We start from the raw sequence: 23,327 nt of genomic DNA, 5'->3' as shown, positions 1-23,327 counted from the left end.
AGTGGTATTTGTAGAGGAGGCAGAGTGAAAGAAGTGATAAGTTGGAAAGAATTTTTACTGTTTCTGAGATAGTACAGACGGGTTCCTCGTGGATTTTCCCAACTTTTTTATACTTAATAATACATTTTAATGAGTCTTTGGGGGAAGTCATAACTTTGCTACATTGCTTATCTCTGCCGCCTGCTCACATGACAATACTCTTGTGAGGTATAATATTAAAATCATCTCTGGCTAAAAGTGGATTTTGGCTTTTAGCCTAACACTGAGAAAATAACCTTTCCATTCCAAGTTAAGTGTTCCCATAAGCTCCTTAAAACCAAATTTTCCTTGTTAAAAAAAGTTACCTAATATAATTCCCAAAGAGTAGGGTATGGAAGCTATTTAAATGAGGCTTAAAAAAAAATCCTTCCCACGTTTTGCTGGCTTGGTCTTTTCTTTTGCTAATATTTGATGGGTGTTTCTTTGCTAGGTTTGGAGTGAGAGGTCAGAATTCTTACAAGGGAGTTTGATGGTCCATCACATGGGTTCATTTCCTTAGCTCAAATTGTGGCTTAAAGCAGAATGCAGCTGCCTATTGCCAGTACGCCTTCACTGGGGAATCACTGCAGAAACTCTATCAGGCCCCATCTTTGTACTTGATGGTGACCCCATTATTGTCCAGAACTCTAAACCTCCAGCTCCCTCATAGCACAAGGCCAGGCTTTCTATGGTTTCCCCAGTATGTCAGCCCCAAGGTAGATGAAAATTTGATAGATGTGCTTATAACCTCTTTGGAGTTTTCTGTAGGAACTTGACAAGTAGATTCTTTCTACTAAATATTTTAACACACAGCCTCTAAAATGACATTTACCTCTTCTAGGACCATTTTTGACAGTGGCATGTAGTAGTTTCATTTTATTTGAAAACATCATTTGGGGTTTTACAGAAAAAAATAAAATATTTATCTCCACAGCTTGTTATCAGCAGGGAGGATAGGCATTCTTGGATGGATGGATGGAAGGTTTATTGGTGGAAAGATTCAAGAAGCTATTTTGTGATAAAGGATTTCTTTGCATTTTTCCTCTAGTCAAGTAAATTGCCTGTGGGTTCTTGCTAGGAAAAAATAATCCCTCTGGTGCTGCTTTTAATTTGATCAGGTTTAAAATGTTTTCAGAAGGGTTAAGCTTCTCTTGCGTTAATGTCTGGTGTGGTCAAATGGAGGATGGCTTTGGAAAGGGCTTTTTTATGATGTTCTATTCAACCTTGCCACAGGAGGTTCAGTACAGTGGACCAGTCAAAACAATAACACCATTTTCACTTGACTTTAAGATGTGTGGTGTGTCCCCTTTCCCCCGACAGATAGTTCCTAAGCATATTTTTCTTTGACTCATGTGGTAAGGGTTTATGTTTCCTATGTTATATATCCAATGTGCCCAGCTGTCACTTTCAAAAAATAGGCACATACCACAATATTAACCCACTGTCATGATTTCTCATATATGTCTGCTGATAACTAGACTTCACTTGCAAGGGGAAGAATTAACTGTACATCCTGTTTTTGTTCACTAGGTAAAAGTTTGCAAGATAAACTATAATCCTGGTTGGGCATAGGAGCATTTTTATGAGCAGGTGGGCCAAGTTGTGAAAAGACCATCATAAAGCTTAAAGCTTGGGGAAAAAACCAAAACCTCCTGTGCTTGGGGGTTCTGTTTTTAATCTGATCCTCTGCTGAGTTTATGAATATTTCAAGGGAACCTGAACAGGTTACTCTTTCTTCCCTGGGGGCTACTGGGTGGTTTTCAATGGAAACATGCAGTTTGTCACTTTCGTAGGAATGGTTTTAACACTATTTAAGTCCAAAGTGGAGGTCAGAATTCACTTAAGAGAAATAGGGAAACCCCGTGTGACATTTTGCCAAACTTCACACAGTCTAGTAATAGAATAGAATAAATTTTCCACCCCAGTAATATAGATGTTGTTGAGTTTTTGGTTTTTTTTTTCCCTAAAAAAACTTAACATCATTAAAAAAAAAAAAAAGAGTTTTCCCTCTGGAAGAAAGCAGACATACATGCTCCCTATACTTTAAGAAGGGTCTGTGAGTCCAGGTGTTTAGTTTCTTACATTTTGATGAATACTGGATAAATGTATGATTTCAGTGACACTGCTTTAAAAAATAGTTAACTAAACATGGCTATTGCAGAAAAAATGAAGAAAATACTCAAAGTCCTGGATGAAAAGCCTGAATCTAGGAAGAAGATTCCCCCCCAGCCCTTCTTAAAAGTAAATCTCAAAAAAACACACTGGTGATAAAGAATTAAGCTGTGGTCATCACACTTGCCATTGAAATGGGAAGCCAGGATTGGAGAATGAGCACATTGGCTCACAGCTGGGAAGACATCAGCAGGGGTGAAAAAGATCACGTGGTGCTGAGGGAGGCTGAACAGGGGAACTTGGTACAGACTAGTTTGAGAAGAGTTGTTGATGCTTGTCCGGACACGGGGCTCAGCCACAGGCTCAGCAGATGGGGCTACACCGTTCTGTGAAGATTTGTTGAAAAATCACACCCTTTTTGTTCCTCAGTGGTATAATCCCCTTATAACTGGTGCAGTCTGATTTTCTGACTCATTTGTATCCTATGTTCAAGCTCTTGTGCCTTTTGCTGTGGCAACGGAAAGGAACAGATACATTGTCACATTCTACTGTTTCTTTTCCCTTTTTTCCCCTCATCTTTTCAAGGGTACAGTAACAATGGCCATGTTTGCAAAGCTTTTGTGTTTAGATACTTTAGATACTAATGGATACTTTTGTATCCATTACCCCCTTAATTCCCACGGTGATCCTATGAAGCGCAGCTGTAGAAGCTGAGGCTCAGATGCACATGGGAACTCACCCAAGCACCCCGCTCCCTAGTGGGGGAGCTGGAGCTCAAACTGCAGTCTCCCTCAGTGCCGTTCCTCTGTCAGGGAGCCGGATGGGTGTGAGTTAGCCTGAAATTTGCTCAGATACCGGCAAGCATTATGAGCCCCAAATCTTAACCTTTAGTACAAAAAAACCTAGAGGTCTTGAACTCTTTTTTCTGTTTCCTCATTTTGCATTCATTTGACCACAGTCATTTGAAGGGGATTCCAAAGAATACTGTTTTTTCTTTATCGTTTACCATTGAAAAGTACCACTTTGGCCTCAAACTTGTAGCACTGAAATTTATATGTATATATACTTAGACAAAAGCAGCTTGACTTTTACTACCTGAAGCTTGATGGACTCCTGTTCCACGGATCAGCTGAGGGGCTCTCTCATCACACACAGGCATACACATAAGGGAAGTAGGGCTGTGAACTTCAGGATCAAATGGATTATCCTCATCTTTTAAAAAAGTAATGTGAACGATAGAAGACGACCACACTTTAGTTTTACGATTGCCAGTGAGCCATAATAGAAGCAGTAAATGTCTCTTAGAGTTCTTTCACGCATCTGCTTTGGTAATTCACTGTTCTGTGTGAACAGATCTCACAGAAATGGAATTTTTAAATATTGAGAAAATTCCATTGAGAAATAGAGGGAGAATGAAAAGCTCACCATAAAAGCCATGCCAAGAATAAGCAAGATGTGGCCCACATCTGAAAAATGTTTACTTTTAATCTAAATGAACTTTTCAGAGAAGTTAGTGTTCTCTTTTGCTGAAGAGTCAGTTGCTGGGCCAGTCTAATACCTGTTTGACGTTGTTTAGCCAATTTTTCATGACAGAAAAACATTGTAGGTAATGTTGTAGGTAAACATTGTAGGTAAACATTGTAGGATAAGGTATTGTTATTTTCATGAAGAAAATCTGCATGGTTAGAATTACTTGACTCCTCTGTTGCCGCTATACACCTTTTTATGACCTGTTCATGGCTAGTTGCAAAAACAGGGAAACTGAGGGTAGTGCACAGTGTCTTTGGTTCGTTGTGGAAGATCTGCCAGTTCTGATTTTGAAATGTTAGGAAAGAAAAAAAAAAAGCTCTAAAGATACCATGGTTTTTATGCTCTAACCTTTTTTGATTATTATTGTAAAAACAGTAAAACAACAACCTTAAAAAAGAGAAACCTAAGGTTCCAGTAATCTAATCATGATGTTTTCCATTTTTGCTTATTCACTGAAATATTTGTTCTTATGTGGTGATTGTAATCACTGTGTTCATTCATGGTGATTTTAGACATTTTTAATTGTTCTGTGTCAGATTCTTAACTTGTTGCATGGACTCTTTTGGCAGTTTTTGGTAAAGGCTGTGGATAGTTCAGAGAAGTATTTTAAAATATTAAAAATAAAATACATAGGATTACAGAGGAAACAATAATATTGAAGTACACTTACTAAAATATTTAAAAAATTAGTTTGTGACATGGTAACATGTGTTTTTTTTTTAATCAATGCATTAAATAACAAGATGCGGAAATCTATAGGTACCTAGTGTCTGAATGATTACGAGCATCAGTGTTTTGAAACTGTGGCTCTGAAGATGAAGGGGAGGGCAGGGCGGTTGTGGAACTTCATGCCTGATGGTCCCTATTATCTGGGTGAAGGAAGAGGCTCAGCTGTCTTTAGAATGTGAGGGTTTGGGCTTGGGTTCCAGAGTGGTAAGGTCTGGGAACAGATGGGGCAGCCTTGCTTAGCTCTGACGATGTCCCAGGGACTGAGAAACCTTTTACAGATGTTATTTCTTTGAAGCCTGAGAACAGCTTCCTGAGGAGGAGTTGCTGTTGTCACCTTTACTTGACCAGTGAAGCAGCTAAGCTTGGAAAGATTACCCACAAATAGATCATTGAAAAAAATGTTGACCATTTACTCGTCCTCAGAGGAAGTCCACCTAAATAATCCAGAAGCAATATCCTGGTTAGTAAATCAGTGCAAGTCAGGGTTAGGATTCAATCCTAATCCTTTGACCAGAGCCTGTTTTACCACCTTTTGTCCATTCCCTCAGCTGGGAAAGATAAAAGAACTTCTCGGTGACCCTAAGGGCCACTTGAGATTGAAACCCCACATTTGTCTAATCTAGAAGACAAATCCCCAAACTCACTGTTAGGTGATTTTTCCTCCAGAAGCAGGAGGAGGGATGGGCTCTGGACTGGACAGTGTCCACACAGGGGGCTGTACCCTGACCTGGCTCTTCTCAGGGCCACCGTTTTCCCCACCAGAGAGGGAGAGGGTCTTCCTCTGAAAGGCCACCTGTGGCACATCTGCTAATGTTGACCTAATAGCTTTTCATCACTGCTTCCTCAGTTTTATTTGGAGACATGGTGCTGGGGTATTTTAACTTAAGCATAAATTTTCTCAATGTGGTCTGCTGCTGGTGTAATTGAAAGACAAGAGGCAAAGAGGTTGCAGCAGGCCACAGAGAGAACCGTTCATGGGTGACAGTTTCTCACAAGAGTCAGATGTATTCAGGGGCCTTGGGGCAGCTTCTGGTGTTTAGAGCAGGAAGTACACCCCAGCATCTCGGTTTGTGTAGTGATCAAAAAAAAATCATGAGATCTCTTTATTTTTCCTTTTCCCAAACATTCAAATAAGTACCATTCACCAAGATAAGTATATGTAGCAGGAGTGTACATAAATGTTCATTTAAACTGTTAAAAAGTGCCTGTGGGAAGTCAGATAAGAGAGGTGGTTGAGACTTGGCTCGTGGGAGTCAGTTCCTTCACTGCTGATTAGAGATGCCTTTACTGTTTCCTCTCAGACCCAACCAGTGAACGCAATTTCAGTAAATATACAGGAAACAGGCATTTCAGAAATATACACTCCTCTCTAAAAAAAACCTTGAACAGAACAACCCTGCAGCCTTTATAGTGTTGGATGTTTGCACTGTCTCAAAACAAATATTGCTAAGGATAATTAGTCTTTGTCTTTGATTTATTCTGTTTTTTTGTCAGATATCTTAAGGCCTTCAGGCTTGAGGCCAGAAATAAATAGAAAACGTGTCCTAGTCCTTGATCCGATAATGCCAATAGCAAGTCGTGTCAGATATTCATAATAAATAAAGATTTTTTTTTTTTTTTTGCCTGTCCTTGGAACAGCAGGAAGCTTGTAAGCCAGCCTCCCTAAACTGTGACAAACAGGAAAATTGTGTTTCTTTTTAGATTTAACAGAGAATTAAATGATTAAAATGCTGTCATTTCCAGCATTAATTCAGAGCGATCTATAAAAATTCTTCTAAGTTATAAGTAACCTCACAAATTTGTGTCGATTTTTGTAGGGTGGAGAGCACATATCAGTGAGTAAGCAGGACCTCCTTGTATCAGAAAGGACAGAGTGCCTTTTTTTTTTTTTTTAAGTAAGTACGTAATTCAGTAATTCTGGGTTCAATTAAATGCTTTATTCGAGGAGAGTAAGAATTTCTGTTTGATCTCTTGTAAACAATAATTTCAAAAAATGAAATTTCCTCTAGGAAACAGGTGCTCTTTAATATTAACATAAAAAGAAATAAAAGTGCAAATAAAAAGTACTTAGAAAATGTTTATTTTGTGGTTTAGGAGGCTTGCTTTCCCCACCCATCAGCTGAAAGATGTTTAGTGACACTTAATAAGTACTCAGAATAAGATTTGTTCTAAAGCTCTCTATATGCTATAGTTGTATACCCCCTTCACCCTTCAAATCTGAAGTAAACTTGGAATGAAGTATAGAACCCAAACAGGCTGTTAGAGAAGTAGAAATGATAAGTGATTGATTTTTCTCAGCGTAGATAACGTTGCCTATTTCGTGATTCAGCAAATGCTGCTTTATACTATTAGTGAAGTGCCTCTTTCAACATGAGGTTGTGATGTTGCCTTTAATATTTAATTTACTTGCAAATGCTGCTTATATGTCTGGCTTTTCTGCATAGCCCAGGTAGTAACTGCAGAGGAGAAGCTCTGTTTTCTGCTGAGGGGGTGTCAGGAAGAAGGGCAGGAGACGTTCAGGGGCTAGCTTGCTGCCCCCATGACTTCTCACCACTTCTGTTTATTCAGGCCATGTTATTTTGGCTGTTTCTGTGACTAGCCTTTGTGCCTGTGCTGAGCTGCATTCAAAACCAGGTCTGTCTGACTTCCCAGTCCATGCTTCTAATAACCGTGAAATACTGTCCACGTAGGGAAGACAGGAGAGTGTGGTGTTTGGTCAGGGCACTCCCCAGATATTTAGTTTGTACACATGCCAGGTACCTTCGATAATGAGATGAGTAGAATTTGTCCAACCGTCAAAGAGCAAAAGATGGATGAGCAAAGAGACATGCCCGGGCAACAAGCATTCTTAGCCCAAGGTTGTTGAGATTTTCTGGGCTGCTCTGGAGACTTGCTTGGTTGCTGAAGCCACTCAGAAACCTCTTAGCTTTGGTACATCCATCTAGAATGTCCTCCCTCCCTCCCTCCTCATCCCACTGCGTGTGGGCTGGCTGAAACCTGGTAGTCCTTCAAGGTGAACTCAAAGGCAGCCCGCTCTCGCTGGCTCCCCCAGTTCTCTAAAACCCGCTGGACAGCTTCCCTGAGCCACGCGGGGGACCCCGTGTCCCCGCCGCCACTGCAGCCTCAGCCATCACGCAGCACGTCCCCAACACCCTGCAAGGCAGCATAGGATCTGGCGTAGAAGCATTGCACGTAGCCTCTGAACACCAAGAAGTTAATTACAGGGAACTTCTGACTTTGGAGAAACCCCCTTTTTACTTTATTATGAGTTCCCGGGAGCCAGCCTGTGGAACTGACCCAGAAGTGCCTGGACTTGATGACTCATGGCTCTCAGTTCAGAGCGGTGCACAGGTCACCTGCCTGAGCAGTCCTGCCACCTGGCCTGAGCCGTCCAAGCAGAATCGCACCTCCTTCCTCATCCTGTGTTTGGTGTCCCTCGGGTGGCTGTCGTGAAGTTCCTTCTTCGTTGCCCCTCTTTCTCAGTTGAAGAGTGGTGAAGAGCGGGGCGCAGATGGGTAACTGCGCAGGTGCACGTGCCGGCCTCACCTTTGTCCTGCTGGTCCAGCCCCATCTCCTTCCAAATCCGTAGCCCTTCATCTTGCTGATTGTGATGACCGTGGCAACACTTTTGTCACAGCTCTTTTTATTTGCCAAATTAAGCTTCTTGAATAAATGGATGGCATCTTTTTGGGTCTCCTTTTGCATTTTTCGAAATGCCTTTCATATAGAAGATATTTAATAAATATCGAGATAGCTGAAAGAATGAATTGACGTGTTATATATAATAAGGAAACAATCCTTCATGTGGTCAGTGGATATATATTGAGCACCTACTGTGTGCAGTCAGTGTTCTAGTACTGGATTTAAAAGGTGCTTCCAGAGGATTTCTATTTGGTGATCTTCCCGGCGGTGTTTTCTGCTGATCCAAAATTTTTTTAAAAAAGTCTGACTGGGCTGTTGACATAATGCTTTTCAAGAGTCATTTGTTAATTTGTCAGTTTGTGTATGAACTGCCATGGCCTTTCCAGTTCTAGGATCCTTTTGTGATTCTTGTTTAATATTTCTCAGGGCCAACAAAGTCTCCCTTGCTTGTTTTGAATAAGTGCAGCCTTCTGGCTGATCCCCACCACCCCTGCCCGTTTTTCTGGCTCTGTCTCTTGGCCTGGCTGAGCTCATTCCTCTGCCCTTTCCTCTTTAGCCTGCTGCTTGACTTTTTCTTAGCTTCTCACCTTTTGTGGGGTGAATCTCACTAAACAAAAAGCAATGAGATAAATGGCTTGTGATACATATCATAAATAATGATTTAATTCGACACACTTGACACCGTGAGCCATTTATTTTAATGCTCTGAACTTGAAGAGTAGAAATAACTTTTCTCGATGGGGGTGTGGAGAGACAGAGCGCTCACCATGTTACGAGCTGGTGCACAAGTATTCGGAATTGAGTTTTACTGTATCATTTCATGATGTCTGCCATCTGTAACATCCTTAGACCGCTGAGATCAGAACAATTCTGTCTGGCCCAAGTGGTGTGAGACTGCGTATTAATTGCTGCCCCTTACTATAGCAGCACATACCCTGCAGTGTGAGTTCCCCGTGGACACCTCGCTTTCCAACCTTCCCTTCTCCCTTCCTCCCCAGCCGCTCTTTAGCTCTCTGGGTAAACTGATTTCTCTCGGTATCAATCTACTCCTCTCTCTGCTCCTTCTGAATCTTGCTCTCACAGGACAGCTCTCGTGTTCTGCTTTTCCTTCTGCCTAAGTTGTTTACACGTCTGTTTCCGCCCCTGGACTGTACGCTCCTTGCTGTAGATCTTAGACTTCATCACACAGTGTTCCCCCAGTGCTGGCCATTATTGGCACGTGAGTGACTGACTTGAATATTTATGAGCAGAACATAAATTTTACAGGTAGAGTAAAAAAAAAAAAAAAAAAAGGGGGTTTCTCTTTTAAAACCTATACTTATGGATGTAGAGAAAAATCAAAGTTTCAGCCTCAGTCCTCTGACTTGCCTGCAACAATAGTGACATCCATCAAGTCCGACAGTATTCCCTGTTGGAGCTGGAAATGTCAGTTTGCCATGGAGTACCTGGAAAAAGTGTCTTTGGAGAGCAAAAGGAAAAAGGAATTAGGTAATATCAGCTTGTTACTTGTCTGATAAGGAAATACTAATTAAAATAAAAGTATCTGTGCCTGTTTTGAAATTACCAGCTTATTTATGGAAGAAAAAAGACTCATAAAATTGGCAAAACAACAATAAAATCATACTACAAATCATATTAAAAGAAAAAAAAAGAAGGGAAGGGGATGTGCTTTGAACCTGTAACTCCTTCACAGCCCATCATTTCTTGATGCCCTTTGCCAGGCTGTGTGCTCAAGGAATCTAATGATACACAAAGCCTCATTGCCAGATACTTCATTAAATCCTCAATCCATTAGGAGCTTTAATGGCCTATGCCGTTGGAATAAGTATGGAAATCTAGTCCCCCAAGAAAGTACAGTGATCTATAAATCATACTTGCCTGAGGATTCTCTCAGCCCTTGACACAGAAGAATAGATGAAAAAACATTGTACTTCCTGAATTGCCTTATACTAGAGCCTCTCAGAATAAGCCACACCCTTTAACACTTTAACCCTCCAGCCCAGTGGTTCTCAAAGTGTGATCCCTGGATCAACAGCATCAGTATTACTGACAACTTGTCAGAAATGCAAGTTCAACAGCCCCAGCCCAAACACACTGAAATTCTGGGGGTGGCGCCTGCAACCTGTGCTTGAAGCAGGCCTCCCAGTGATTCTGAAGTCCTCTGACATCTCTGGTGGCATAGTTACGTGGGGGGTCTTTTTTCACTGTTGAGGAAACAGGTGAGCAGGTCTATAGCTTGACCAAAATATACTTGCCTGGATTCAGTTTAATTCAACAAACACTGAGCAGCTGTTATGTCCCAGGCATCCTTACTAGAAAACCATAAAGGTGAATGACACCTTAAAGTCACTCTCCAGTGTCATCTGTGTCAGCATTTTCCTGCTATGCTATGTTGGTCTCCCTGGACATCAGCCCTCCTCGACTTTGTTGTGAAGCACCCCAAGTGATGGCTGTCTAGGCTGCCTCATTTGACTTCTCAAACCTCCTTTATTTATCGTCTTCCAGAAATTGGTTCCTTATCCCTTTCCCAGTGGGTCACTGGCATCTCAAACAGGAACTGCAGGAAGAATGGCCCTGTCTTTCTGAACCTTCTGCGCTTTTAAGTGCCCAATAGTCTTACGGTTCACACATTCCTTTCGGTCTTCATCCCTCTAGAAACTGGTCACCTCAACCCTCATCTATTTCAAAACTAAAGCAGCTGCTAAAGAGGTTCTTTCCCACAGCACACAGACTGTCCAGCCCTGGCCTTGAGTGAGTAGCTCTATTTAAAGGAAGATATAGAATCTCTGTCAACAAAGAATAGCAAGAGTGAAAAACACTTAACATTTACCTTCCTCCTAATAGCCACTTCCCTAGTCCAAGTCCTCATCATCCTTTGCCTCAGTATTTCTGTGGCTTCCTAACAGTTTCATTTCCCACCAGTCTGTTCTTTATTCACCTTGCTGCTAAAGTGATCTTACTTGAATACTGATTCCATCATTTCACAGCTCACTATCTTCAAATACGTGCCCATGGCCTATAGCTGGGGTCAGCACACTAGGGCACGTGCTTGTTGTTGTAAGTAAAGTTTTATTGGAACACAGCCACACCCATCATTTATGAATTATCTGTAGCAGTTTTTACACTACAGTTGACCTTTGAGCAACATGGGTCCATTTATCTGTGGATTTTTTTTTCAATAAATATATGGGAAAATTTTTTGGAGATTCGTGGCAATTTGTAAAACTTGCAGATGAACCATGTAGTTTAGAAATATGGAAAAAATTAAGAAAATGTTAGGTATGTCATGAATGCATAAACTATATGTAGATACTAGTCTATTTTATCATTTACTACCATAAAATATACCCAGATCTATTATAAAAAGTTAAAATTTATCAAAAGTTACACACACAAACACAGACCACACATGGCGCCACCCATTACATTTGGCTCCCATAGAGCAATCATATTACTGCTTCTTCATTATTAATGCATGAATCATTATACCTGTAAATAAATATGAATTTCTTTTAACATTATCTTTTCATTTTTGATGCCTAGTGTTAGCAATATGTTTAACATCTACAGTTTTTCATATCATATAAGACAATATTGATGTAGGTACCGACAGACAATTCACCTTGTAAACAGATGACATAAACTTAGGTATGGATAAATATAGTACAGTACTGTCAATGTATTTTATCTTCTTTGACTTTTTAAATAACATTTTCTTTTCTCTAGTTTACTTTATTGTAAGAATAGCGTGTATAATACATATGACATACAAAATACCTGTTCATCGACTGTTTATGTTATGGGTAAGCCTTCTGGTCAGCAGTAGTCTATTAGTAGTTAAGTTTGGGGTAGTCAAAAGTTACATGATTTTTGACTGTGCAGGGGTTGGGGTTGGTGCCCCTAAGCCCCACATTGTTCAATTCAACTATACAATGCAGAGTTGAGTACTTGCAACTGGTACTGTGTGGCTCACAGGCCTAAAATATTTTTCTGGCACTTTAAGAAAACTTCTGCTACCCTTGGTCTATAAGATAAAATTTAGTCTGTTTACAGTTAACTTACTGATATGTTTGGGTTTAGTTCTACCAATTTACAACGTGCCTTTTCCTTTGCTCCCACCTGTTCTATGTTTCTGTTTCTTTCCTTTCATGTCTTTGTTTGAATTTATTATTTTTCCTTATTCTATTTGTTTTCACACTATTAGTGAATTGGTACTTTTACCCTTTTCCCAGACAATTCAAGAACATTTAGAACATTTAAAACTTCACTTTTACTACTTCTTCCTTATATGTTACAATTGTCATCTATTCAAATTCTCTCTGTTTTCAAACCCAGAAGACATTACTGTTATTGTTCATACAGTCCATATTCATTTAGATTTATCCACATATTTAGCGTTTTGGTTACTCTTTACTTCTTCATTGCATACTTCTGATCCTTGAATGTGAAAAAGAAAAAATAATCTTTATGTTTGCTCTCACATTTGAATGAAAATTAGGCTGGATGTAGACCAAATTTAATTTTCCTCTATAAATTGGAAGACATTGTTTCATTGTCTTTTAGCACTCACTATTGCAGATTAGAGATCTGACAGTAATCTGATTTTTATTCTTTGGAAGATTTTGGGATTTTCTCTTTTTATTTGGAAATATAAGATGTATCTAAGATGTGTTTAGGTGATTTAAAAAAGAAATTAATCCTACTTGTTGGGCCTTTTTTCAGGTCTGGAAAATTTCTGTTATTTTCTCTTTTTCTATTCATCTAGAGTGCCTTTTAGAGAGATAATAGAACATCTGGATCTCTTTTCCATACTGCTTAGCATTTGTGTTCCATTTTCCTTCTTTTTTGATCTTTTCTTCTGTGTTCTGTACAATCTCTGGGCTCCATCTTCCAGCTGCTAATTTGATCTTCAGTGGGATCCATTTCAGAATTCAGCACATCTTAATTTTTTTTTTTACAATAATATTTTAAATTTTAGAACTGGGTGGTTGTTACTGTTTTTGTTTTACAATTGATGGGATCTGTTTGGGAATCTCTATCATAACACGTGCTGCATCTCTTTTAAACTCGTCTTCAGTTTCCCCTTACCTGATTCCTTAGGCCAGCTATTCTTCTATTTATTAATTATAGTACCTCTTGTTCATGGCATTGTTTTCCTTCAAGTGTTCGTGATTTTTAAAGTATATGATTGTATTTTATCTTGGGTGCACTATTTTTTTTCCTTAGCCCAAACGAGAATTCACTTGTCTTATTGGCAAATGATAGGTCAGGTCACAGGACTCGGCTTCAGATAGGATCAGATTATTTCACCTGCTGATGATGAGTGGGGGCAGGTGGGCCATGGGGTTGGCCTGACAGTGGGTCCCTTGTCTTTTAATTACTTGCTTCCACTCTTGACGTTGGCCTTGCCAGAATTGCCTCCTCAGAGAAATCTACTAATAGTTTTTTGCTGGGGCTCTCCTCCCTGGAATTAAGTGCTCTCTTTTTTGTTAGTCAGTGCTCTTGTGGTTTCATTCTTTTTCCTATCTCTGTTTATTTAGGGTTTGGGGCTGGTGGGTTTGTAGCAGGGGCTGAGGCCACCATCTTGATCCAGTCAGTCATTGCATTTCTTTAAAGCCTTCTTCCCTATGTTGCCCCCAAGCATACCTCATTGCACTGGTCATTCTAGTTTCATACAGCATTTTGTTTCTACTTTTTTCATAGTACTTAATTCTATTGTAACATTCTAGGAAGTGGCTTATATATCCTAATCTTTGCCCTATTGAATTAAATTCCGTAGCCCAGCAGTATAGTTGTTAAATTGCCATAGATGCTTTAGCCAGGGTAGAGAACAATTGGTTTAGTAGCAAGCAAGTGAAACTGGGGTTTTGAAATACTATGTAGACTGTAATACAGCATACGGAATGGCTCCCCTACTAAGTTTTGTGGAGTTCTCTATCTCTGCGAGAACCTATCAGATGTTTAAGCCAAACTTCTCAACTCTGTGAATAAACATCTTCCAAAGCATTGCATTACAATAGTCTGCAGGTTGACTTTCTAAGGATACTGGTTTTATCCTTAGAAATGGCCACCTCTGGTCTTCCTGGGAAAGGAGGCACTTCCCTTACTAGATTCCAAGGAGTGAGTTATTAGTAGGCCTAAATGTATTCTCTCTGTCTCCTTCCCTCTTTCTGGAGAGCTTCTGTTTATTGAGGAAGTTAATGGTAGAAGAGGCTGGGAGTTACCAGTTCATTAATTAGCTAAGTCATAGTACTCTTTCTTACTCTTAATCCTATTTGATTGGTAAAATAGGAAACAATTTCTCCTTTCGTACATCTGTCAATATCTGAATTTATTCAAACACTGACCTCTTTGTGGTGTGATTAGGCTCTTAAAAGATTATCTGATTATGCCTGGGGTTCCTGATATGAGGTCTTTCTATTATATCTGTCAGTCATATTTCAAATGGTTGGCATTGACAAAAAGATACTGGTAAGCCAAGAATTACCAGGAATATATTGAAACTGATACCAAGAATTGCCAAAGAGATATCAAGATGTTAAATAATGCTTTTGTTCATACTGTAATGGGTCTTTTTTTAGTTCTATGGGAAGGTGAATCAAAATGGCATGAAATAAAAGGCTGCGAGACTGGTTAGGAGGCCATTACTACACTGGGCAAGACAACATGGACAGAGATGGTGAAAGTTGGTATAGATGGGTAGGTGAGATCAGAGCAAGATTAAGGTGCAGAATCTATAAGACTGAAGATGCTGATCAGATGTGAGGGCAAAGAAGAGTTAGAAGTTTTGTCCACATTGATTCTTACAGGTCTGTTGATAAAATATTACAGTCCTCAAAAGGCATTGAGTATAAGTACCTTTTTTGTCCCAGGTAGGAAAATGTACCTATAAAAGAAGAACATTTGTATCATCATTTGATCAGATTGCAGACTTACTTTATCCTTAGGAATGAAAAGTTGAGCTTTTTGATCATTCTGTTTCTTCTGCTTTCTGAACCTGACCCTGTGTTGTTCTACAACTATTTTTTCCTAACCTTCAAGTATTAGTTCACAAATCTTGCATTTAGTGAAGCTGTTTGATTTTTTCCATCTCTCATAACAAATGTACTGATAATGTTTAGGGCTAATTGTATGCAATTTAATTTTCATATTGTGGTAATTATTATTGCAGTTTTTATTTCCATTCTTTCTTCCCCAGACATAGTCAGCTATAGATACTCAACAGAATTATGCCCTTTGGGGTGATTTTCAATTTTCTCACTTTGGGAGGCATATTTTTGTTTCAGTCATGAAGGGTTCAGATTTGGATTATTAAACACTTGAGCCTGCAGTTTCCACATTGGACCATTTAACACTTTACGTTTCCTTGTAAATGGAAACGTGAGCCCAGCTGTGTGCTCTTTGGGTCTTTCTGAAGACCTCGTCTAACTTAGGAGAGTATGTGCCTGTCTGTCAAACCCATAGTCTATCTCTTGATGTACAGAAAGGCCTGGCATGCAGAAGGTAAAAGAGAAGTCGCTTCAGCATTCATGGGTGATTTACAGGAGCACCCGGGGGGGCCTCTTCCTCAGCTCTGTGCCTGGAGAAGCATGTGCAAAAGGGCTTGGCTTTCCTCACCACAAGGAGTATTTCAGCATGTGTCTGGTAGTATGCGGCCGTAGCTGTGTGTTTCCTTGAAGGTACGCAGCTTATGTTGTCACAGTCACTCTCACCATTAGGGGCCCTGGAGGTCAGGCCTTGTTGATGTGATCAGTTTTTTTACCCTCTAACAGCTACTACGCTGTGAAGTGTGGAAATTGGCTAAGTTAACCGAGTTTGAACTGACGCTCTTCTTTGTTTTAACCCTCCAGAAGTGCATGTTCTGCAGGCGCCGGGTGAAGAAGGTCTCTGGAGCCTGCATCCAGTGTTCCTATGGCCGCTGCCCGGCCTCATTCCACGTCACGTGTGCTCATGCTGCTGGGGTGCTGATGGAGCCTGACGATTGGCCGTACGTGGTGAACATCACGTGCTTTCGACATAAAGCCAACCCGAATGTGGTAAGGCCTGCTCTCCCTTCACCGATGCCAGGACTGCATATGAATCCCTTCCTGCACACCTCCCAGGGCTAGCGTGCTCTACTCTGTAATGTTACTCGTTGATGACGTGTCTAGACTGTGAGTGTCTTGAGGGCAGGTATTATACATTATTATTTACTAGTATTTGCCCAAGACCCATCAGTGTCTGGCACATGCTAGAGGCAATAAATATTTATTGAGTTGAATGAGTGAATGAACAGATGAATGGATAAAACTCTTTATGCCTGTTCTGGTTTGGGGTCTGTACACAGGGCTGCTGAGTATGCGTGTACAGGTTGTGTCCTGCACATCTCTGGGATGAGGGGGAGGGCATTTCTGGGAAGAGACTGATGTGAAAGCGTCTCCTGAGATCCTGCAGTGTTTAATCCAGACACCTGTACACTCTGGCCTTAGGGGTTTATTTAATCCCTTCTAGAGAAAACAAAGAGCAGCAACCCAGTAAAGGGAGGGAGAGGGTGATCACAAGTGTTTGGGGACTTGCTGTCTGAGACGGGATAAGTTAGGGGCAGCATCGAGGCCCTGGGAGGAGTGAGGACAAGCTCAGAAAAGCAGAAATGCAGAAGAGAGGTTCAGAGGGCAGCGTTTTCTGCCTTTTCCATTTCACTCAGGACTGAACCTATTTCTGGGAAAAGAGTGTTTGCAACTAACTAACATGTGAATTTAACTGTAAGTCAGTTGACCTGTCCTTGGTGAATGGAGTCTTTCCTCTGTTTCAAAGGCTTAGAATCATTAAGAGGTAGTTGCTATGCCTTTGTTAGCTCTCCTGTTCATCGTCATTGTTTTTGGCTGCCAGTGAGGACTCTAAAGCATCCTGTCGACCCTCAGCTTTGCTAACGTGCTGCCCCTTGTTATCCCTGGGAAGCTTGGCCACAGATTATTTGCAGACTAACATGCTTGTCCTATGTCTCTAATCACCTCCTGTGAGCAGCCTGCCAAGTCGTCGGTATGGGCTTGGGGAGCCGTGACGCATACACAACAGATCTCTTGGCTTTTTAATGATTCTGGCAACTTCCACTGGTGTCTTGAGAGATGCTTGATGTTTGTGGGTTGGAACTCGGTGTGGATGCATGCGAATGTGCAAATGTAGAAAATGACATCACCAACTGTCACATCTATTTTAAAGTCATTTTCCATACTTTTCCATTGTCTTAGGTCTCAAGTTACATATTCATTCGTGCTTTTTCCTTAGTTTCTTGAGTTGATGGGCTCTTGCTAAGAATAGTATATGTACTCAGCAGAAAACACACTTCAGCAGCTTAAAAAAATTACACTAATAACACATTGCATTACGTGGCGCTTTGCCATTTACAGTGAAGTCACTAGCATTACCTCATTAGATGACACATGTGAATACATTTTGAGATGTGAACCAGGTCATGGCCTCTGGAGTCGGAGTTGTTGGTGTTCACACTTAGATTCTGCCAGTAACGCATGTGCAGCCTTGTGCAAGTTCTTCTCTCTGAGTCTCAGCTTCCTTGTCTACAATGGCATGCCTACCTTACCATGTGGTTTTCAATCCACCGGACACTGTAAGCCCTCAGAAAATGAAAGTTGTACTACTGCTTTCTCTTTTTGTTACTTCTGCTGCTACAATCCTATGTGAACTGGGCCACATGAGTAATATTATCCCTGCTTCAAGGATAAGAAGCTCAAGTTCAGAGAGGTTCAGTTTTTTGCCCAAATAGATTCAGTTAATGAGCGACAGGTGCTGGAATGTAAATGTCTTTTCAGCCCCTACTCTACTATTTGCTGAATTCCAAACCCCAAACCTCCAGTGGTGCTAGAGGTGTTCATCTAAAGCTTTGCTTGGGATCATACATTCCCTTTTTAATATTCCAGAGCTCTGTGGTTACTGATGATTATATTGAAGTTGCTATTAAAGAGATCCAGGTGTTCAATCAGGACCTCATTCCTCTTAACTCTGATGTGTGGCTCAGTCAGGTTTATGTTACTAATGTGTTTCATAAATGATGATGAAAAGGAAAATATTTGACTTTGAGGTGATTTAGGAACTACTCTCCCCTACAGATTACTTTAAGCTTGGTATACTTTGTAAAGAGTAGGGAAAAGATCATATAATTTACATTACATGTGGCAGGTTTTCCTTATGAGGAAAACATTTTAGTGATCGTAAATTGCGTTTGCAAAGCTCTCTAGGGGGAAGCACTATGAACACTGGATTTCTAAAATACATTCCTGAGAGCGAATACTTATCCATTATTCTTTAATTAGACTTCAAGTATAGATTCCTCCCCAAAATGTTTGACAACTAACTAGAGGGAATTCATAGAATCTGGCAACTTTGGTTAAGAGCATTGTAATTACCCTTACTGCGTTAAGTGTCCTTTCCTTTTTCAAGCATAAAAAAATTGAACTTCACTCAAGGATCTCTCTTTGTGTAAACTGTGAGTGCCAGGGGACACACTCCCAAGAGTCGGAAGTGTAGTTTGTCTATGTTCTTAACCATGCCTTGCTTGTTTGGGAGTAATGGGCAATCACTGAATCATAGCAGTGGAAAACCTGAGATAAATTTCAGGCTAACTTGGCGAGCCAACACAGGCATTTTAGAGAGTAGAGGATGCCTGTACAATTTAGGTGAAATGAAGTATAAAGCTACAGTTACTTCAGTATTCCATTTTTACTCACTTTAGAGTTTTTGTTTCCCTTTTTTTTTTTTTTTTGCTTCTTCACATCCAAAAGGGCCATTTTAAAGTAAATTCTACTCCTCCTTTAATGCCATAAATTATTTAAAATATACTAGCTTATTCAGTGTTGTTGAGCTTTGGGTGTAAAGTCATTCTGGATAATGGTATAAAAATTTTGTCTGATTTATTATAATGCACTTTTCCAGTAGACAGTAATCATACTCTGTAATTAGAATGATAGTATTTGGAAAAACAGGTAGCTTTCAAATTCTTAAAGTAGAAAGGAGCATATTACAGAAAGTGTTCAGCTAATCCTTGTTAATCTAAATTTTAGTTTGCAGTTTTCAGTGTTTTTGTCAAACATATTTTTTGACTGGCACCTTACTTTCTTTCAAATATGAGGTTTCATTCGTGTGTGCATGTATGTGTGCACATGCGTTTAGGTGTGTAGTGTTGTGGTACTTGACCATCCTTTGCCGTGAGCCACTGTGACCTCTTTTCTGGCTCTATTTCTGAAGGTTCCATTGGATGTATTCCTAACCCACTTACATGCATGTTGCACAGATGTTTATAAGGAAAAGACAGAGAACACAATAAATAGTAAAATGGTTTTGAACCTGGGAGCCTTGAAAACATTTCTTCTCCAGAACAAACAATGAGCTGCTCATAAATTATATACTTCCTGCAAAGTACAGCCACCACTGGGCCATCTCCTCACACCTGAGTAAACTAGACAGGTGTCCAATGGAAGAGATGCCTGAATAATGAAGGGCAACAGAACTGAGAAAGATGGAATGCACAGATTTCTTTTTCAAGCAAATTACTTCAATAAACCTTCATATTAGATTTATAGTGTTTGTTCCATATATGCAGTGTTGGAGCTCCAGAATCACTTGTGCTTTATGCATTAATACACTGTAAGGAACAAGGCCTGTGTAATACAGAATCTTATACAAGGTACATCATTTTCATCTCAATACCCTCTCCTATCAAAGACATTTGAGAAATTTATTTCCGTTTTAATTTTCTAAGTTGTGGCTATTATCAGGGAGACAGACACCTATTCAAAAAAGAGGAAGAACTTGAAGTAAACATCTTAGTGGTCAATTTTTTTCCTGCTATTTTGTGTACCTTTTCTTCAGTTGTTTTCTATTATTTTAACTAGATCATTATATTAACTGATTTAACCAGTGTTTTATCTTTTAAACTAGTACTCAGCCTTCCATAGAAGGTGCTTGGTATAAATTTGTTGAAATAACTCGCTAATGCTAGGGAATGAGCTTAGTAGACAGAAGAGAGCTAGTGTTTATTGAGCATCTTTTATGTCGTGTGTGTGTTAGATATTTTACATGGGCACCTTACTTCAAGGCAGTGTTCTTGGTGTGGGCAATGGAAAGTAGTGGTTATGTTGGCTTCTGTATGGCAGCCCCCCCCACTCTGAAAGTTTCTCTTGTTATTCTGCCCCTTTAGCTTGCCTTCATGTTCTCTTCTAGCACTCATCTTTGTAATAGAACTTGAGTTCTTGCTCAGCACTTACTGACTTCTTTCCCCACCTGTGTCTTCAGCCCAGCTGCCCAGACAAGCTTTAGCACAACTCCTTCCCTGCTGGCACTATGCGTGGCTCAGGACAGGAGGGACACCCGCATTGCCCAGGATCTGGTGAAGGGCTTATAGCAAGGCAGCTCTTCTGGTTAATCTATGCTTACATAACTAACCTCTGGGTGGTAATGGGGTGAGGATACCTGTCATCACTGACAATAAAACCTTTCCTTGGTGTGCAGAAACAACTTTCACCTTGCCAGCATGTGGAGCAATGGACGATCAAGGCCCCTAAATTCTAAACCCTAGAATATTGTATAGTGTATTGTACTTTCAGTATCAGTTATTGAGAAAACACCAAGTGGTGACCAAAAAAAAAAAAAAAAAAAACCATTAAGAAATCAGTAACACTTTTATATGAATTCATTAATTATAAAAAGGGTCTGCAGTGTTTCAGGTTGATTATGGATTGATAGGGAGAGACCCCAAATACTCATTCCCACTGTAAATCCCCACTGACCATTTTGAGCATCATTATGGGTTCTAGCCTTTTAGAGATCCAACAGGTACCAGTTGACTGTAATTTTCTTCTTGGTGCTTCTGTCACACTTTGACCATGTGGTTTCAAAACCAGGCACTCTGACACAGAATGAGGCTCTTAGCTGCTATGCTCTATTCCATAATAAGACAGGGTAAATAAAGATATGAATAAAACGTTTTGGGAGTGCTTGGAAGGAAGTCACTAATTCTATCGGGGGCAGCCAGGTAGAATTCACAGAGGAGGTAACATTTGTGCTGGTTCTAAACAGAGAGAGTTTGAGTTTGCTGAGAGTTTGAGTCGATGTGTTGACCCTGTCGGAGCCAGGCAAACTCGCTGGCATCGGAAGGCCACACTGAAAGCAAACTAAACTCTCACTTGTGATTAGTTCTCAGTTATCCAGTTGTCTCTTGATTCAAACTATAGCTTGAATCCATCAGTGTTTTTTTTCTTTTTCTTTTTCTTTTCCCTCCTTTAGTTTGGATTTCCATTCCATGGCTTGACTCTGTCACCTTCTAGTTTCTCTTCCATGCTTTTAAGAAAGAGAACCAGGATTAAGCTAACACTCATATAACAATGATATGAATGGTGCCATTTCCACAATCCTCTTCCTGCCCCCCAGATCTGGGTGTCTTTGTGTTTAACTGACAGTGTTTGGTGGTGGTTGTTTTTCCTATAACAATTTGGATATTGCTAACTCCCTTTCTGTTCAGTCAGTAAAGTTTGCTGTGACCAGATAACAAGCTCTTCTTAGACTTGCACATAATAATCTGGTATTTGTATATGATTTGTTTCTTCTGTGTAAATTATTTTTGAAATGCCCTTCTGAATTTGTACTGTTACTGAAAAGCAGAGAGAATTCTGACCAAAGCAAATGTCTGGAGTAAAAAGTTCTTAGCAAGGGTTCAAACAAACAAACATACAAACAAACAAACAAACAAACAATACGGTGACTCAAGGATGAATCTGATCAATCTTTCTAAATCATACATACATTTGGAAAAAGAAATCCCTTACCCTTTTATCAGTAGGAGTGTTTTGTTGAGATCTCAATCCATGTATCCTAGATGACAGAAAGTTAAGGCCAGATTTGCCTGGGAGGAGAAATATTTAACACAGACATTTTAGAATATTTACAATTGGAACCAATTTTTCCCTTGTTCACTCTGTCAGGTAGAACCAGTGAAGACAGTGTTTTTCTTAATTATATCAAGAAAATTAAGTATATCCCACTTCAAACTTCTGTACTCTATTAATAACCCTCATTTTAATTTCCTGCTCCTCCTTCTGTAGACATTTCCAGGGGAAGGGCGAGGCTAGTGATCATGGAGCTTTTCTCCCCCAGGCTTCCAGTCAGCAGAACAAGGGCTTCAGAGGGTCTGTGGCACATCCTCGGTCCCTGGGGTCCCATTGTTATTGCCTTCATAGCTAGTGTAGTTAGGGAATCTCTCTGAGGGCCATCCTACCTTCTGCTGGGCCTGGCTGTGGTGCATAGAGGAAAAGTTCCACTGACACTGACACTCTCCCCACAAGCTCCCTGCAGTCACCTCATGGTCCTAGGCCAGAGGCTCTTTTGTCTCCGTTGAGCCATCTTTAGCTTACCCTTCTGTCCCTCTCCATTTTCCAGCTCCTTTTCAAAGTCTGGCCACTTGGTAAGGGTCTTTGTGCCCGTCCCAGCTCGGGCACCAGCTGCAGAGATTCCAGACCCATTTCTGATGCTAATTAAAGTGTTTCAAGGGATTTTTGAACTTGTGGGAAGAGATAACAGGTGCCTCCATTGCAGATTCCAATTTTAATTCAGTCAAGGATACAGAAACTAATCAGAATGGGGAGACCATGCAGGCAGAGAAAGGCCAGATGCCTTGGTGTGCCACCTCTCCTGCACACTGTTCCCTAGTGGGCTACCCAGTTGTGGCAGTATCTGCATGGGGTTGGCTGCTGCTGGATCTGAATCAAAACTGTATTTTGCTAGCATATGTCGATAGTTGCTCTCTATTAAGGGTTTACATTCCCATTCTGGAAGAATGTACTGTTAACAGTCTGGGTCTTTCCATTTAAGGAAAAATTTGCAAGCAACTGGCTCTGGAATCAGACTTCTGGTCAGCAAAGCCACATCCTCATCTGGGGGCAGAAAGCAGAGTGGGTTTCCAGGGGCTCAGAACAATATCTCTGCCTTTAAGTACAGCATTTCTCCAGACCCTGATTTCTTATCCTTTATCCTTTAATCTGGTTGGGTAAAAAAAACATTATTTCAAATGCTTCCCGGAAACATCCAAATGCATTTGAAAAATGTTAGGACATAGGTTGTGTGGGACGTCCTATTTATTTTGCAAATAGACAGCACTTGCTCCTAAGGGCCTGAAGAGCCCCTGAAATAACTCTGAAGCCATGTTGGCTACTGAGGCCTTAAGTGTTTTTGATGTGAGTGTTAGCAATCACCCTCTTTGGAGCCTTGATTTTCAGGAGCTCTCTTGTTCGACAGCCTTGGCTGTCTTTCTC

The 23,327-nt window shown here is 40.4% G+C and overlaps 1 protein-coding gene across 6 annotated transcripts in view; it reads left to right on the top strand.

The window, feature by feature from the left end:
• KDM4C (lysine demethylase 4C) overlaps window positions 1-23,327 on the top strand; it is a 410,124-nt gene that overhangs the window by 309,012 nt on the left and 77,785 nt on the right. For all 6 annotated transcript variants that reach the window (XM_036854785.1, XM_036854786.1, XM_036854787.1 and 3 more), the window contains one exon: window positions 15,882-16,067. In XM_036854785.1, coding sequence (XP_036710680.1) covers window positions 15,882-16,067 — 186 coding nt within the window. The remainder of the gene's footprint in view (window positions 1-15,881; window positions 16,068-23,327) is intronic.

This window comes from Balaenoptera musculus, chromosome 6, assembly GCF_009873245.2.
Source record: "Balaenoptera musculus isolate JJ_BM4_2016_0621 chromosome 6, mBalMus1.pri.v3, whole genome shotgun sequence".
NCBI classification, from domain to species: Eukaryota; Metazoa; Chordata; class Mammalia; order Artiodactyla; family Balaenopteridae; genus Balaenoptera; species Balaenoptera musculus.
This window is presented reverse-complemented; position numbering and strand designations above follow the sequence as displayed.